The 19,073-nt window shown below is 39.5% G+C and overlaps 1 protein-coding gene across 2 annotated transcripts in view; it reads left to right on the top strand.

Moving 5' to 3' along the window:
- abs (ATP-dependent RNA helicase abstrakt) overlaps nt 1-19,073 on the top strand; it is a 191,103-nt gene that overhangs the window by 38,197 nt on the left and 133,833 nt on the right. For both annotated transcript variants that reach the window (XM_090373425.1, XM_090373426.1), the window contains 2 exons: nt 4,358-4,432; nt 15,675-15,735. In XM_090373425.1, coding sequence (XP_090229551.1) covers nt 4,358-4,432; nt 15,675-15,735 — 136 coding nt within the window. The remainder of the gene's footprint in view (nt 1-4,357; nt 4,433-15,674; nt 15,736-19,073) is intronic.

Raw genomic sequence — 19,073 nt, 5'->3', positions numbered from 1 at the left:
TCCAAAGCCAAAAAAAGTTTGTAAAGAAAAGTCAAAAATTGTGTACAAAGAGTTTGTGCCCAAATGGCCAAAGTATTACTGCTGCTTACTATCTGGATGTTTTTAAATGCTTGTTGCAGAGAATAATCCATTGTATGCAGCCTCAGTATGGAGAAGGTGGCAGACGGTTCCTCTTGCACGACAATGCACCAACCACAAGGCTCTCATTTTTTGGTAGTTTTTGGCTAGCAAAAAAGTGTGTGTACTGTCACACCCACTGTATTCACCAGGCAACCTTGTGTGACTTATTTTTGTTCTTGAAGCTCATCACCACTGAAAGGCTGTTATTTTCATGATGTTTACATCATTCAAAGAACTGTGATGAGAATATTGAACAGTATACCAGTCACAGCCTTCCAGTTGCTTTGTGATCATTGCATGCAGTATGTGTGTGGACGTGGGAGGAAGTTACTTGAATAAACCAAGGTTAGTTTACTCCTGCATGGATCATTATTTTTTTATAGCATCAGTCTTGTTTTCCACTTGCCGCACTGTATATATGTGAATGTGCCTAAACAGGGACAGTTTATTTTGTCTAAAATTGCATGCTTTGTAGATTGGTTTGTAACTATGTGTGTGTTGGGGGGGGGGGAAACGTTTTTAGAGACTTGCTCAGGTCTCCAACTGAAATTAAGCCTTCTGTATAGAACTCTTCTGAGTGAGTGTTTGAGCAGCTTTGCAACTCAGGACCTACTACTTCTCTTGAGGACTATTAAGAAATTTTGAGAAATTGTTGATAATCCCCTCCCAGTTTTATTAATATTAGACCTTTTATTGTAAATCCAAGCAAACAGTATTCCTGTTTGCTTGGATTTGCAATAAACGAATAAGGTTGACCAACGGAGATACTGTTGGTCAACCTTAGAATCTATTGCATTAGCTAGATGAAGAATGAATTCAGCGATCATTATGCCAAAAGTGTGTAGCTATTGCTAAGTTAACCATTCTGAAAATGGTAGCACCAGTGCATTATTCTCCCTGGTTCGTCAATGTTTTTTTTTTCAACTAGATGAAAATAATTGTTTTTGTATTATTGTTTTTATTAATTTAACATACATGGCCAGGAAGTGCTTATGTTGGGTGTATATGCACAAGTAGATGAGGCACCTAATGATGTAAAGGATAAGTTCTACAATATACTTTATGAACAAATGGATTTGGTTAAGAAGAATCAACAGATAATTTTGACGGTAGATCTAAATCAACACATTGGATCAAAAAGGAATGACGATGTAGTGGATCACTGGAGAAGACTGTGAATGACAATGGTGAGAGACTTATCGATTTCTGTAAACAGTACCACCTGAAAATTCTTAACACTGTTTTTCAGCACAAAAACATCCATAGATATACATGGAAGTGACCATCACTCCAACAGAAATCAATTATAGACTTTATAATTACTCTCCAGAAGTCTGTATGGAAAACAAAAGACTGCAGGGTAATGAGAGGTGGCAGTTGTGGGTCAGATCATTACCTGGTGATTGCGGATATATTATTCAAATACCAGCCAACCGGGCTAGCCAGGTGGGTAAGGTGCCTGCCTGGCAACCCAAAGGTGGTGGGTTCGAATCCCGCCTCGGGCTTGGATCAGAGTACTGCAAAAACCTTGGGAGGTGCATTATGGCCACAGAAGCCAATGTGCCAACAACTAACGAAAAAAAAAAAAAAAAAAAAATCAAATACCAGAATAGGTGGCGAGTGAGACCTAATACGATCAGTAAAGACAGTAGGGTAGTACAAGAAAATATTGCTTATAAACTGGAACTGCTATCTCACGACAGGATTAAAGATCTTTATTAGAGAAAACTCCAGAACCTCTATCTTGCATTGGAGAAATAGAAAAGGTGAATATCTTATATAACAGCATTAAAACCATCATACACAAGGCTGCTAATGAAGCACTAGGCCGAATAGATCACAAATATAAACAACAGCATTGGTGGAATGAGGAGGTAGCGGGTTTGGTGAAAGAAAAGAAAAGAGCCTATAACAAATGATTAATGAATAAAAATCGGGAAAATAGAGAAGAATACAAAAGGTGCAATAGAGAAGTTAAATGGAAAATTGCTGAATCCAAGAATGTAGCATGGGAGAAAAGATGCCAAGAAATTGACAGCACATTAGGAGGAACACAGTCATCTAAAGCTTGGCGAAGCTTGAGAGCACTAGAGACAGGTGACTCTTGATCGAATAAGAACTTTATAGATATGCCTATATGGGAAAATTATTATAATAACCTCCTAAACGAAAGACAATCTCAATATCAGAGCATAATTATCCCTCCACCAGTAGATAAAAGGGAGATAGAAATTACAAACATCAAGTTCTTGACTGTGTAAAATTAATGAAGAACAAAAAATCTTCAAGCCCTGGGAACATAGCAATGGAGCTAATTAAATATGGACCTCCAAGACTTTTCAGTCTGATTGCACAGCTGATTAACAAATGTATACAGCTAAGGAACACTTCAAATGAATGGAAAGTAGTAAGTTATATTTCATCCATATATAAAAAAGGAAATAAGCTGGATCTGGGTAACTGTAGAGGCCTAAGTGTTAATTGCATTATGTCCAGACTATACTTTGCTTCAGTTAAAATTACAAGAGGAGGTAAAAGATAAGTGAAGATCAAAGTGGATTTAGTCAGATCACTCTTGTATGGACAATTTGTTTGTTCTACAACAGCTGGTGGGGAAAATCAAAGAATAAAGATACCTTCTTTGCCTTCATCAATTTAGAAAAGGTTTATGACTCTGTTCCAAGAAAGGAATTATGGAAAGCCCTTCAAAATATGTCAGTTGATCCAGAGCTTGTGGAACTGATTAGGGAATTGTACGATAACAATGTGGCATATATTGAAGTTGAATGTTTTATCTAACCCAATCTATTCAACAGAGGGGCTGAGACAAGGATGCAGCCTATCATCTTTATTGTTTAATATTTCTTGGAATGTGCTTTACAAGAATGGAAAAGCTGTTATGGAATGGGAGTATCAATTAACAACTTATCTTTGGAGTCTAAATTTTGCCGATTATCAGGCTATTATTGCACAAGGAGCTTATGATTTAGAATACATGTTTGCATCTTACATATGACCAATGGGGGCTTCAATATCAATTTTACAAAGACAGAATACTTAAGCACAGTGGAACATTCTGATGACGTTACATAGTCTATACATCTAAAACCAGTTGACTTTTTTAAATATCTTGGATGTAGATTAACTAAGGAAGGATTGGGGAAAGGGGAAGTTTACACACAAATTCATCAAAGTAGGAAGATTCTTGGTGCCTTCAACGGTGGGACAGCAATATCTCCTGTAGAACTAAAAAACATATTGGACAGTCATTAGTGGAATCAGTACTTTTCTATGGCTGTGAAGTGTGGACACTGAAAGATGGTGACAAAAAGAAGCTTAGGGCCTTAGAGATGGACTACCTATGTCAGAGTGCTAGGGTTTCTTGGAGAGAGAGAGAGGGGGGGGGGGGATAATGAATGAGGAAATAAGAAGACATATGCATGAAGATATTATAGAACAATTAGAAAATAGGAGGTTGAGATGGTTTGGATGTCTGCTCTGCATGAATGAAGAGAGCTGGCCTAAAATTATATATGAGTGGTTACCACAAGGGAAGAGAAGGTGAGGATGCCCTAGAAAAACATGGAAGGAAGGTGCACTATCAGAGGAAAGAGAAATTGAAAAGTTGAAGATGCCCATGTCCGGCAACTTTGAAAAATGGGAACGATAAGGTGACAATCTGCCGTATTAAGTTGAACGTAGATAGATGGTTTTTATTAATTTTATTATTATTAGTTGTTTTTAATCAAGGTATTATAATAACAGTATTATAATAATAAGTGTTACAGCTGTTATAATCACAGTGGTTTACAAAATTTCCATTGCAGTTTCAGATGGTTACTCATATGAAAAAGCTTTAAAAATAGTGCTTTATTTTGTAATATATTTTTTTTCTCTTATTTCATTGCAATATATGATAAAATAGGGAAACCTAATTATGGTTAATTGAATTTCCATAGAAAATATGCGGCTGTCCAGAAAAGTTGCTCTCTCCTAAATTTAAAATTAGGATGTATATAAATAAAAATAATGAATTAGATTGGCGTTCTAAACTTGGATTGCATAAACATTTTCATATACAAGAACTGATCACTTATGAGATTTTTTAATTACTAGTGTTCTTAGTAAGCATTGTTCTTCCTATGTGAGTAAAGTAATATTTTTATTCTTTTACTGCAGGAAGAAATAAAAGTATTGTGTTTTATTAAGATGTGTTAATAATAGTACTTTATTTTAGCTAGGAAAGAGAGTGCACTTGAAAAACAACTCAAAGAAGAGGAGAAAATTTTAGAAAACGTTGCAGAAAAAAGGGGTATGTTTTTTATCTTGTTTTTATCTGTTTATAGCTATATTGTTTTTGTTATATTATTTTGTTACAGCTATATTATTTTAGTTGCTTTATTATAACTACATAGTGGCGCCTCCGTAGCCAGGTGGGAAGGAGCAGCAGTGCATAGCACAAGCTTCTTGATTAGATCGGGGTTCGAGCCCATCACCACCAAATATGGAGGATGTGGAAAGGTCAGGGAATGACCACCGCATATCCCGGAGCAATATGGCCTTAGTTGCTAATGCTCCTAAAAACCAAATAACAAACAAACAAACAAACATAACTACATAGTACAGGTCGACCATCACTAATCCAGCATTGTTGGGACCTGTGAGGTGTCAGATTAGTGAGTTTGCCGGATCACTGGTGGTTAGATTAGCACATTCAGTTTACCCAACAGGTAACCACCTCATTCTATGTTTAAAATATCCTGTAAATCAGTACAAGTTGGTTAATAAAGGAAAAATAAACATTAAATGAAAAGCAAGTGAAATTTTAATGAACATGTAAAATAAAGGGTACAGGTACAGTAATTCTGTTGACTTACGTAAGAAAAATTCATCACGGCCGCTTCGATAGTGAAGAGCTGGAATGGCCGACTTCACTTAGTGGCGCACCCTTCAAAATCGCGACGAGAAGCAGGGGAAAGCGGTGATTGACAGGTTGTTGCTCCGCCCACTTACTGCGTTCCGCTTTTCATTTCAGACAGAGGCGCCTCCGTAGCCAGGTGGGTAGGAGCAGCAGTGCGTAGCACACGCTTCTTGATTAGACTGGGGTTTGAGCCCGTGACCACCAAATACGGAGGATGTGGAAAGGTCAGGGAATGACCACCGCATATCCCCAGAGCAATATGGCCTTAGTTGCTAATGCTCCTAAAAAAACAAACAAACAATCATTTCAGACAGATGTCACGTAACACAACGTTATTGCTACGGTAAGTGCAAAATTCGTATCGTTTCATAGTTACATTTGCTTGCTGGGTTCGGTTTCCACTTGCCACCTTGTGTCGTCCTGAGTTAAAGAAAAGTGAAACTTGGAAGAAATGGGGTGTTTTCTTTTCCCATCTCATTAACCTAACACAGTATTGTGTCAGTTATTATGTTCTTTAAAAAAAAAAAATTCTGTTGGCATGTTGTGTATATACTGTACAAAGAAGAATTTTATTCTTAATTGCTAAATATTGGTGTAAATACACCATAGAAAACTCTTAAACGAAAAAACTACACTTGTAGTTCGAAGGGGCATAATTTTATCTGTATCTCATATTGTGCTCCTTTACAACGAGTTGCTATGTATTGCATTACCTCGAATAAGTAACGCTTCACCAAAAGAGAAGACTATTGTTACTTATTCTCAGTGGGCACAGCGAGTATCTGTTTCTTTATGTCATACACTGTTGAAGAGCCAATGCTGTATAATTCACAACAGCTTCTCACGGCCACGCCTCTGTCAAGTTTTTGCAAAGTTCAACTTTATCGGTTACGCACATTGTACGGTGTTTGCGCTTTACACCACAAGAAGCACTTCTTTGATGCATTGGAACCATGGCTGGGGCTAAATGTGAGCAGGTTATAATGATAAATGCAGAAAAACAACAAACAAGTAGGAATGGCTTACCAGTGTTTACGAGTTAGCGCCAACAGCTGATACTGCAACCAATGCCACCAAAACAGTAGCGTCAGGTTGGTGCACAAACCCGGGAAATTTTAAATTATGTCCCAGTTAGCAGCGGAACCGGATTATGGGTGGCCAGATTAGTGATGGTCAACCTGTAATTTATTACAACTATGTATTATTTTAGTTATATTGTTATATAGAATGATACAGATCCCCCTTCTTATAGACCGATAGCTTTGCTATCAGTATTGGGAAAAGTTCTTGAAAGGCTTGTAAGGAAAAGTCCTTGATGATGAGATTTGAGAAATATGTGCAAAAAGGACTTAGTAGCCCTGGGCAATTTGGCTTCGGCTGAGGTGTGATACAGCAAAAGGTGATATAGTTGTACACATTGGCACTAATGATATTAAGAGTAGGAGACCGGCAGAATTACTTAACAAGTACAGGTCACTGATGAAAAAAAGCCGTGAATTAGGGTTGAATTAGAAAGTGTCTGCAATTCTGCCCAGACATGATAGGAGGAAGTATATGATGAGAGCCCTGTCGATCAGTTCGGCCCTGGAAAGATAGTGCAGGGCTCAAGGGGTAGAATTTTATTCAGCCTGGTCTGTACTTGTTAACAGGAGAGACTGCTTCTACAGGGATGGGATACACTTTAATAGAAAGGGTGCAAGAATGTTTGCTGATGCTATCGAGGCAGTGTTAGGAGGGTCGGAAAACTGCTAGATTGGGGGGATACAAGGACTAATAGATTAACAGTAGCCACTGCCAGAGGAGAAAGTGATTCTTGCACTGCTTCTATTGGAATGAGCAGCAGCCTGGAAAATAAGATGCAGGATATTTCAGAGACTGCTGGGAATCATTGGGGTACAAGTAAACACATGGGTTGTTTTAGGGTGGCTAAGAGGAAGAGCAGGTACATGTATACTTGCGTGTACACCAATGCTAGGAGTCTAGTAAATAAATTTGATGAATTTGAGGTATTGCTCAAAACATCAAAGGCAGATATTGTTGCAATTTCAGAGACGTGGTGTCACACAGATATAAGGAATGCAGAACTGGAATTTGGGGAGTACAATGTCTACAGAAAGGATAGACAGGATAGGAAGGGAGGAGGGGTTATGCTATTAGTTAAGAAACGCATAAAATCCAAGGAAGTGAAGCCAGTCGACATCGGTGGACAGTGCAGTGTCGAGTCAGTTTGGTGTGACATAAGCATTGGGAGATCAAAATTGAGAGTAGGAGTGTGCTATAGGCCTAATGACTCTGATGAGTATAATAAGGAACTGTACAGAGAAATAGAGTGGGCCAGTAAATCAGAGAGTCTTATTATGGGGGATTTTAATTTCCCAGATATTGACTGGAATTTGGGGGCTGGTCACTCACACACTAGCAAGGCTTTTGTGGATTTATTGGATGATTGTTTTCTACATCAGCATGTTCGGGAGGCAACTAGAGGGAGTAATACTCTTGATTTGATTATCAGTAGTGATTCTTCATGCATTAAGAATCTGCAGATAAATGAACCACTAGGTGGCAGTGATCACAGTGTTCTGAAGTGGGATTTACTCAAAGAGGTAACTACCATTAGGGGTAAAGGGAAGGGGTATTGCTTTCGTAAAGATGACTACGGTGGACTGAGACAGTATTTAAATTCTATACAGTGGGATCAACTGATGATGTTACCAACAGCAAATTCAAAATGGGAAGCATTCAAAGAACTTATCTTGGAAGCTACTAGGCTTTACATACCAACTAAGAAATATTGTTCAAGGTTTAGGCCTAAATGATGTCAGATGAACTAATTGAGGCATATGGCAGAGAAGAAAAATGCATGGGATACATACAAATTAACACGTGACACAGAAGCCTATGATAAATACAAGTTGATCTGTAACCAAGTTACAAAGGAGGTTAGGCAGGCGAAGGCAGATTACGAGAAATCCTTGGCAAAGGATGCGAAGAAAAACAGCAAAGAGTTCTTTACTTATGTAAACTCTAGAAGGAAGGGGATGAATCAGATTGGTTCACTTGATATCGATGGGTCAACTGTTGATGATCCTGCTCAGGTAGCTAACAAACTAAATGAATATTTTGCATCGACATTCACACATGAGGAGTTATTCAGCGAGGGGAATGCCAGAGGTGAATTCAACTCTGGCAGTAAGCTAGAGAATCTTGTAATAACTGAGAGTAAAGTGGAGGAGAAATTGTTGAAAATAAACACAAGAAAGGCACCTGGGGTGGATGGAAACTATCCGGTTATATTAAAGGAGGCAGTAATGGAAGTAAGCAAACCCTTAGCCATAATTATGAGAGCTTCCTTGGACTCAGGGGAGGTACCCATGTACTGGAGATGTGCAAATGTGACCCCAATTCAAAAAGGAGGATCAAAGGCTGACACAAGTAATTATAGACCTGTGAGTTTAACTTCTGTTCCCGGAAAATTAATGGAGGCACTGGTTAAAGAAGCACTGCAGGATCATCTAGACAAGACTTCAGTTATAGCTCAGACACAGCATGGTTTTGTTAAGGGGAAGTCTTGCCTGACCAATTTGATTGGATACTATGATGCAGTCACAAAAGAACTGGATGCAGGGAATAACTTTGATATTATATACTTGGATCTTAGAAAGGCTTTTGATACTGTTGCACATGGAAGACTGCTGCACAAATTGGAGCAGTGTGGCATTGGAGGCAAATTGCTGCTATGGATAAAGGGGTGATTGAGGGGGAGAAGACAGAGTGGTAATCAATGGACACTGCTCATCGTGGACTAATGTTATTAGTGGAGTCCCTCAGGGTTCAGTGTCGGGTCCATTATTGTTTTCTGTATTTATAAATGATATTGATGATGGAATATCAAGCTTAATGTCCAAGTTTGCAGACGATACGAAGTTTAGCAGGGTTGTCACAAGGACACTACTAACACTATGCTGCTGCAACAGGATCCGGAAAGGTTGAGCAGATGGGCTGAGAGGTGGCAAATGAAGTTTAACATTGACAAATGTAAAGTACTACATATGGGAAACAGCAACCCCAGAGCAACGTATGGTACTACACTGACAGTGGTAGAGAATGAAAGGGACCTGGGGGTGGTTGTGCAGGCAGATATGAAGTTCTCTGAGCAGTGCAGATGGGCTGCAAGAGTAGCTCATGGTGTATTGTCAGTGATATATAGGAATTTTTCTAGCAGGGATAAGGAGGTGATTATTCCCTTGTATAAGGCAATGGTCAGGCCACACCTCGAGTACTGTATACAGGCCTGGCGACCTCATTTCAAGAAGGATGTAGAGCTGCTGGAACGAGTACAGAGAAGGGCAACAAGATTAGTGAATGGAACAAACGGGTGCTCTTACGAAGAAAGGCTTAAGTTTTGCGAATTACAGTGTCTGGAGACTAGGCAGCAGCGAGGTGATCTGATAGAGGTGTACAAAGCCTTGAATGGTTTGAGCATGCTCAATGCTGATGGGATTCTTCCTCTTGCTCAGAATAATCACCTGAGAGGGCATAAATTCAAATTGAGGAAAGACAGATGTAGGATAGACATGCGGAAATTTGCCTTTAGCCAGCGGGTGGTTGGTAGGTGGAACAGACTTCCATCCCTTGTCGGGGAATTTAATAGCCTAAATAAGTTTAAGGCTCGGCTGGACAGGTATTTCGAATGAACAGAGGGGTGAAGTGGAAGTGGTTATTTTTTATTTATTTATTTTACTTTAATTTTTTTGGCTGATGCTGCATAAGCTTGCTTTCTTGCATCAAATGCCTCTACTAATGTTAATGCTAATGCTAATGTGAGTGCCAACAGCTGATGCTGCAACCAATGCCACCAAAACAGTAGCGTCAAGTTGGTGTACAAACCCGGGAAATTTGGAATTATGTCCCAATTAGCAGCGGAACCGGATTATGGGTGGCCAGGTTAGTGATGGTCAACCTGTAATTTATTACAACTGTGTATTATTTTAGTTATATTGTTATATAGAATGATACAGATCCCCCTTCTTATGGACCGATAGCTTTGCTATCAGTATTGATAAAAGTTCTTGAAAGGCTTGTAAGGAAAAGTCCTTGATGATGAGATTTAAGAAATATGTGCAAAAAGGACTTAGTAGCCCTGAGCAATTTGGCTTCGGCTGAGGTGTGATACAGCAGATGCAAAATATTCACGAGACTCTGGAGAATGATATCCTAGGTATATTTATTGACCTTAAGGGGGACATTTGATCAGCTATGGTGGGATAGTTTCCTTTCTAGAGTCGAACATAATGGGCTGTATGTAATATGAAATTCTGAGAGATTATATTAGATAGATCAGTAACACTTATGAAATATACTGAAGTTACTAGAAGGGTGACAAGAGAAGCATCTCAGGGCTCAATAATAGGTCCTTACTCAGGGAATGTGGTAATGGATGAGATATTAGAAGAGGAAAGGTCTAGTTGCAATCCAATTGCCTGTGCTGATGGCTTATTACTGTTGGTGTATGGGCAGTTGCAGAAGCAGCTGGAGGCGATATCAAGTGTAGCCTCAAGAAGTGTGGAAAAATGGGTGGATATGCATAAGATGGAGATCTCTGAGTAAAACTCATGTTATTGTTAAAAGGCAAATTGAGTGAGAGTAGACATCTCACAATAAAGATCTTTGGTAGTCTGACATCATATGTCCCCCTTGGTCAAGTACCTGGGAGTGATGGTTGATGAATGGTTATGCTTTTTTGTCCCATGTATCTAAGAGAAAAGATTAGATTGGTATATTTGAAATTGAAAAGAGTACTAATTGTATGCTGGGATTTTATGGGTAGATCCCTTGGCATATTATACACTGATGAGCCAAAACATAAAGACCATCTACCTAATATGATCTTGGTCCTCCATGTGCAGCCAAAACAGCTTGTACCTGGCAACGCATGGATGCTACAAGATTTCTAAATGTGTCTTGTGGTATCTGGTACCGACACGTAACATGGCTAAGACACCACATATCTTAGTTGCTGTTCAAACACAAACCACAAATGCTCAATGGGATTGATGTCTGGGGAATTTGGAGGCCAGGGCAATACCTGGAAGTCTTCCTCATGTTCCACAAACCAGTCTCAAACAATCTGGGCAGTGTGACATGGCACATTATCCTGCTGAAAGACAGCACTGCCAGAGGGAAAGACTGTTGTTGTGAAAGGGTATACCTGGTCAGCAATGATATTTAGGTCAATGATATTATCACGTTCCTATCTCTACTTGCAAAAGTTCGATAGGGACACCATGGGCCTTCCTTGGAACCTGTTTACAATGCTCAGAGAATTTCACAGAGTCTGACCATATCGTAACACCCAAGTCCCTTTCCTCCAGTACTGGGTTTAGTTGAACTCCACCAAGTGAATAAGTTATTTTGGGATTACTGTTTCCCAGCTGTAATACCTTACACTTTGTTGGATTAAAGCATAGCTGCCATTTTTCTGACCATTCCTGAAGTCTATGTCTCTCTGAAGAAGCTCAGCTTGCCACTGATCATTAACTACTCTACCAATTTTAACATCATCTACAAATTTATACATCAACCCTCTATCCCTTCATCAGTGTCGTTTATGAAAATTAAAAACAACAGTGGTCCTAATACTGATCCTTGGGGAACCCCACTTCTTACGTCAATCCAATCTGAGGAATAGCCATTTATCACAACCCTCTGCCTCCTGCCCTGAAGCCATCCTGCTATCATTCTAAGGATTTTCCCAGTGATTCCAACCTGTTCCAGCTTATAAAGCAACCGCTCATGTGGGACTGAGTCAAAAGCTTTGCTGAAATCTAAATAAACAATGTCAAAATTATTCCCTAAATCCAGCTCGTGAGTGACCCTTTCGAAATAGCAAACCAGATTTGTTAAACATGATTTTCCCTTTACAAAACCATGCTGAGTATCCTTGAGAATTTCACTTCGATCCAAATGATCCTGAATTCCACCCTTGACTCCATGATTTACCCTACCACTGAAGTCAGACTGACAGGTCGATAATTTCCCACTTCACTCTTAGAACCACCCTTATGTATGGGAGATACATTGGCACTTTTCCAATCCAATCCAACGGAATCTCCCCAGAGTCTAGTGATGCTCGCATAATTAGCCTCAATGGTTCAATGCACTCACTTGCCACCTCCCTTAAGATTATAGGGTATATTCCATCAACTCCAGGGCCTTACTGGCCTGTAGGCTTGAAAGTTTTTTTCATTAAATAATTTTGCCAAATTTCAGTGTCATTAATTACATATTTTTTAACTTCGCTCCCACAATTTCCCATTGCCACAAAAGGTTTTTCATCTGTAAATATCGATGCAAAATAACTGTTGAGTTCGTCTGCAACGGCAGCTGTTGTATTTAATACTATCCTCTTTCCCTTACGTAAAGGTCCGATCTGGTTTGTCCTACTCTTCTTAGCATTTATATATGTGAAGAATTCCTTACCCCCCCCCCCCCTTTGCTCTGTTTGCTAGCGATTTCTCATAAACTGCCTTTGTCTGTCGAACCTTTTCTGTGGCTCTGTTACAGATCATCTTATAGCTGTTATAGGCTTCCGTACTTTTTATTGCAGGCGCCTCCGTAGCCAGGTGGGAAGGAGCAGCAGTGCGTAACGAACGCTTCTTGATTAGACCCGGGTTCGATCCCATCACCACCAAATACAGAGGATGCGGAAAGGTCAGGGAATGACCACCGCATATTCCCGGAGCAATATGGCCTTAGTTGCTAATGCTCCTAAAAGCCAAAAATAACAAATAACAATAACTTTTTATTGCTCTGTAATTTGTATACTTCAGTTCAATTGTATTTGTTCTTTGTGCAATATCTACCCAGTTAATAGAGGCCATGTAGCACCTTAAGGCATCTTAATTTCCTTTTCTGAAATTATAACCCATTCCTTTGCCTTTTACTATTGCTACCTCTCTCTTCATCATCCACCGTAGAACTCTATACTTCCTGCTACTGGTTCCTCTACTGTCAGCACTGTTATGTCATCTGATTCGTGGGTGAGCCCTGTTATGTCATCTGATTCATGGGTGGTGATGATGAGGTCTAGGATATTCTTTTCTCTAGTACTTTCCCTGACATATTGATACAAATAACAGTCATCTAGTTGATTTAAATTTTGTTCCCCATGTTGAGTTTCCTTCCCATTTACTCCAATCAATTAGAGGCAAATTGAAATCACCCATAATAAGACATTGACGCTTACTTGCCCATTCCATTTGCATGTAGAGGTTTTCGTCATAATCTTCATAATCACCTGGTCTGTAGATTACTATTACTCGCATTATACCTTTGTTTCCAACTATCTCACACCATACAGATTCTATACTAGCACATGAAACGTCTGAATCCGGGAAAGCTATCGTCTCCCTCAGGCTGCTTCTGATAAGAAGCATTACCCCACCACCCTTCCTATCTACCCTATCCTTCCTAAATACATTATACAAGCCGTACTGAAAGTCATCATCCCCTATTTCCGGGTGGCACCACGTTTCCGTAAGCCTTATTATGTTCACGTTACTTATTTTAACCAGCAGTTTGAATTCACTCATTTTATTGATGACACTTCTAATATTACTATATAAACAATTAAGACTTATTGGTTTTGTATATTTAACAACCCTTGAAAGTTTTTTAGGCTCTCTTCCCTGGCATTAGCTACCCACTCACTTGAAACGTTTCTGCCCCCAGAACATCTAGATAATATGTCCAGTTGGGCTAACAGATAAGAACTCTTGTGGTACGTGCAAGAGTTACTTTGACCAATTATCAGATAAATGTGTGTCAGTATTACTCTCATCCTCCCTAACTAGCAGTTTCCTTGAATCTTTAAGGTATCCTCAATAATACCGTCAAAAACTTTTGCACCACCTTTGTTTAAGTGTATCCCATCTACAAAAATTCCTTCTACCTACAAGTGTGGGCCAAGCTGATAGAAATTTCCCCCCCTAAAGCCTTGCAGAGTCCTTCAAGTCTTGAGTTAATTCACAAGGCTTTTAACATATAATCTCTCCTATTGTGTCTGGGCAGAATTGCAGACACAGACATTGTGGCCTAGCTCGCGGCATTTCCTCAGCATGGTCCTGTATTTTTCCAACAAATCATCAGATTGTGTACGTTTAATGTCATTAGTCCCCACTTGAATAATAATATTCTCTTTACTCCCCTTAAAATCTGACAGCCTGTTGGTGACATCATTAATAGTTGCTCCCTGCAGACATACCCTGGTTCTACTCCCCCTATCCTTATTACAAAAAATATTCCCCATTTCCCTGACAATAGTCTCCTAATAAAACAAAGTCCTTTTGAACCAGAATAGTTTGCACTTGGTTTTTCTGTTTTGAGGCCCAAATCAGGAGTGCATCACTTGGTAGATTGCTGGAGTCTTGAGTCCCTGACGAGCTCCCAGATGCATTATTCTCGAGGGCAAGCACCCATTTTTTCAGTGACTCAAATTGTTCCATCAGTGCACCAAATTGTAATTTAAGGTCGGTGCACTCCTTACATCAGTCTCAAAGAAAAGAATCCCCAGGTGAGCTTTGATTAGTCACCAGGTCGACCTTGGAAAACATTCCACAGGTTCCACAACAGATTAAATCATGACTTGCCCATAAATCGCTATCTGCTATTTCTGTGTGAGTCACGATACCCTGTGACGTGTTTAAGGCAGATCTTGTAATTACCATTATAAAATTAGCTAAATATCAATGATAATTAACTATAAAAAAATGATATCTATAATATTATAAAAATCAAACTGTTACAGAAAAACCTATAACAAAATAATGAAATCATGTACTAAATAAATCAAATATTTAAAAGCAATAATCAACAGTAATCCAATCCACTTAACTGAGGAGCTGTGACGAAGCGTGTCCACTCACCTCGAATGCCAACCCTCGAATGAGGGTTGGCATTCAAGGTGAGCTGACACATTTCATCAGGTGAGCGGACTTTGCATTATTAATGATCATAATTTTTGATTTGTGATCAAAAGTCAATATAAAATTATATTAAATATCATCTTTTACATTAATATTCACAAGTGAAAGATTGGCATATGTTATTTTGTTTGTTGTGAGTTTGTCTTACTCAGTAAGACAAACTCACAATAAACAATAGCAATCATATTAATATTAACATAGAGACAATTCTTAACCTTTTGGTAAGGGAGGAGTTTTAATGGTACAAACTTCAACGTATTTCTCTAGTTGAGCTTTACAGAAGCAACTTTGTATTCAGGTGAATATGAAGATTACTTCACCTGTATGAATTTAACTACAGGAAATCATAGCTATCATCTAACTCCTTTGTGGGATTTGGAATTTTGAATGCATATTAGCCATATGTCTGGCTAATATGCATTTTGAATGCATATTAGCCAGACATATGTTAGCACAATGGTGTATATATACTGTTAGAATTTGTTAGTGAAGTTAACTTACTGATGTTTTTGTAGAAGAGTGTGATTGAAAATTTATGATTGATTGTGGATCTTAATATGAATTGAATTTGTTTTTCTGAAATTCAGTTTTCTTATGTCAAGTTGTGTAATTAGTGATGATCATAAGTTGTTGTTTTTATTATACTGTAGCTCTTATGGGAGTTGCTGAATTAGCTAAAGGTATCCAGTATGAAGAACCTATTAAAACTGGGTAAGTGTGTTCTTTAAAATGTGCTTTATTGTTCAGGAAATCACAATTTTTTTTATTTATTGTATATGACATTGAAAGTTGTAGTCCATTTTGAGAAAATGAAAAATACCTTATATATAGTTTTAAATTTGTAAAAAGATGTATGATATTTGTGTATCTAGCTTATTGAATATTAGCAACAAACAGTCCAAGGTAACAGTGACCTGTAGTAGCATTGTTTTCCCATTAACACTTACTTTTTTTTTAACAGATCTTATCCAAAAACAATTACAGCATGTGGACAGAATTCAACACAAGTGATGTGTATGTGGAAGATTTTTCAAATTTTCATTTTTTTTTTTACTTTGAAAATATTTTTCTTTGAAGTGAAGGTTGGTTGTCTTGATTTCAGAATGGATACAAGATGTCAGTAATTAGTTGTTGCAGACTTCCTGGGAAGTCACAGTAGCATTTGGATTTCTAATCTGGACTGTTGAATGGACCTTGCTAAAGAGCAGCATACAAATTAAAACTTCATTTCCTACTGCATCAGTACTGTCTATTTCTTGGAAGAGCCAGATAAAGGGAAAAAATAGGAATGTTTAGAAGAATTAGCATGTATGTATGGATGATTTCCAGGGTGTTAGAAAGCAGTGGAGGCTATGAACATCACAATTGTAGAATAGATGTGCGGAAATAAGCCTTTAGCCAGTGCGTAGTTGATGGTTGGAACAAACTTCCATCTGTTGTAGTGGAGGTCAGCAACTTAAATAAATTCAATGCAGAACTAGACGAACATTTGGAGTGAATGTGAAGGGTGTTTTTTGGCTTTGATGTAAGCTTGCTTTCTTCCATCATATGCCTGCTAATGCTAATCACCATTAATTAATACCACACCAACCCCACACAGGACCTGAGCATGTATCCTGTGTCTGACTTTGTTGTGCCATGCATTTTGATCCATGAAAAAAAGAAAATTGTGATTACTGGAAACCTCATTGAAGTAACAGAAAGAAATGAATGTTGCTGCTTTTTGTGTAACCAGGCAAAACCCCAGAGGCTCACATCTGGGAGTATGGCTTGGCACACCCAGGATCCTCAGCTGGATATCATCATTCTTCTCTTCCTTGGTGATTCACTTCTACTTCTCTCTCTCTCTTTCTCTCTCTCAGGGTAACTCAAATTTTCTTTTGGCTGGTGCAGCATAAGCCTCAGGCTTCCTTGCACATATGGCTAATAATAATAATAAGAGGGGCACGATGGTCCAGTGGTTAAGACACTGGACTACCAGCCTGATGGACCCAGGCTCGAGTCTCGCCTTGGAGGAAGCGAACACAGCTCCATCATGCTGGGAGACTGGTATAATAATAATAATAATAATAATAATAATAATAATAAATAAATTAATAAATAAATAAACATCGTGAAAGTTGCTCCAGTGGACCTACCTACTTCAAGGTCGGTGCTTAAGGCAAGTTGTGGTGCCACCTAGTGTCATTCCTGAGAACTACCACTGGACATAAGCTGAAACTAAACAGGTTCACCTCCTTAGATGGATGATGTCACAGAGCAATATTAATCATACTGCATTGAGTGTGGTAAGGTAAGGTGTAAGGTATATTGATGTCATGCGGCACCAGGGGTTTCCCCCAGCTCCGCGTTGCTTTCATTGTGGGTGTACCAGTTTGCTGGGAATGCCAGAGATTTAAAAGTGTGTGGGTATTGTACATGTGTAATGTCATGTACCGTTGTTCATCTGGTCATTTAGCCGCTGGGCCCCTGTTGGAGCCCAACGTTGCCCCACCTTCGCCCCGTGGAGGCAGACCAGGAACCCAGTAGACTTAGTTACTCTGGCAGGTTCTGCCGCTTAGTTTCCTGAGATTTCGGCGGCTAGGACCTTTAAAAAAAAAAAAAAATCATAATATGTATGTATATGCACATGTATATACTCATTTCACTTGTCTGCATACACCATATGTTGTATGCCTATACACCGCTGGGGGGTTTGATATTACATAGATGGATAGGCCGAGACTGGGCGAAGATTATTTTGAGTGTTGCTAAATTTAGTGTGTGGGGCGTTCGCATTGTATATAGATAGAGTAGGAGGGGAGACAGAAGACTGGGGGGTAAAGATAGAAATATGGGAGCGATAGAGAAGATGCCCCCAGTTGGTCAGTGAGGCATGCCCATGCCTCACCAGAGAGGAAAGGGGGGGGGGTTCGGCGAGGGGACACAAGGAGTCTCCACCCCGCCGTGGTAGGTTTGGAAAGGAATCTAGTCAGGTGCTCGATTCTGGTCCCCAACAAGTCTTGATGGCAGTGAAGCTGCATGGTTCAGGTCCATGTGGGCTTTTGCAGATTCAGGGTTCAGTCAGTCGCAGAGTTGTAGGCCATGTCCTTTTATTCTCATTGGAGGTATGGAATTTGTTGTGGGAATAGTAGCTTGTCCCATTTAGTTTCCAGTTGTGTTGTTATTTGCTTGTTGGGCTAGTGTGGCTCGGCGTCTGCTAAACAGTTTCTGTGCAAATTCGGTGAATGCCATGTATGGTCCTTTATCGTCCAGAATGAATTGCACCTGATCCTTGGGTGAATGTTGTAGTCTTGTCACCAGCTGGCAGCGGATGTCGTCGTATTGGTGGCAGTCATACATTAAGTGTGGTATGTTCGTGTCAGACGGCACCTGGGATTTCTCCCATCTCCGCGCATTAAGTGTGGTGCGGGATAAAGTCACTCGCATTCAGGTGTTAGGCTGAGGGATTGGTTCAAAAAGTCAGATGGCCTCTTGAGGAAGACTGTAGTAGCCATACAAGTGTCCCTTGTATGGCTACTACAAGGGAAGGGCAAGACCATCCAGCCCCACCAACTGGAAGTGCTTCCTGCGCAACTGTGCTAGTGACCACCCAGGAAGGAAGAAAACACCAATGAATGGAGCATCGAGAATACGAACATCATGCAACCATACTATGAAATAACAAAGCTAGAGATCGATATGACAGTGTACAGTGCGAGACTACATACAAAGAGGTTGGAATGATTCCCAGTTATTCAGGTCACCAAACAGCAAATAGCGGACCAGAGAAGGACCATCGTCACGAAGGACCTGATAGCTCCTGCAGTCTTGGAAAAAATCAAGCCGGACATGAGCGATCAACTACAAAGGATAAAGAATATGGTCAATACGGAACCAGAGGAGGAAGAACACTGAAGCGGAACCTCCTCACACTCAGCAAGAGACTACGCCAATATAAAGAAATCTCCCAAAGGAAAATAAACAACCGAATCTTCAATGAGGACCAAAGAGTCTTCTACAGGAGTCTCAGAGAAGACGGGAAAGAAGGGAATGGATCGCCTGAGCAG

The sequence above is a fragment of the Mastigoproctus giganteus genome, chromosome 5 (assembly GCF_048544385.1).
Source record: "Mastigoproctus giganteus isolate SK-2022 chromosome 5, ASM4854438v1, whole genome shotgun sequence".
NCBI lineage: Eukaryota > Metazoa > Arthropoda > Arachnida > Uropygi > Thelyphonidae > Mastigoproctus > Mastigoproctus giganteus.
This window is presented reverse-complemented; position numbering and strand designations above follow the sequence as displayed.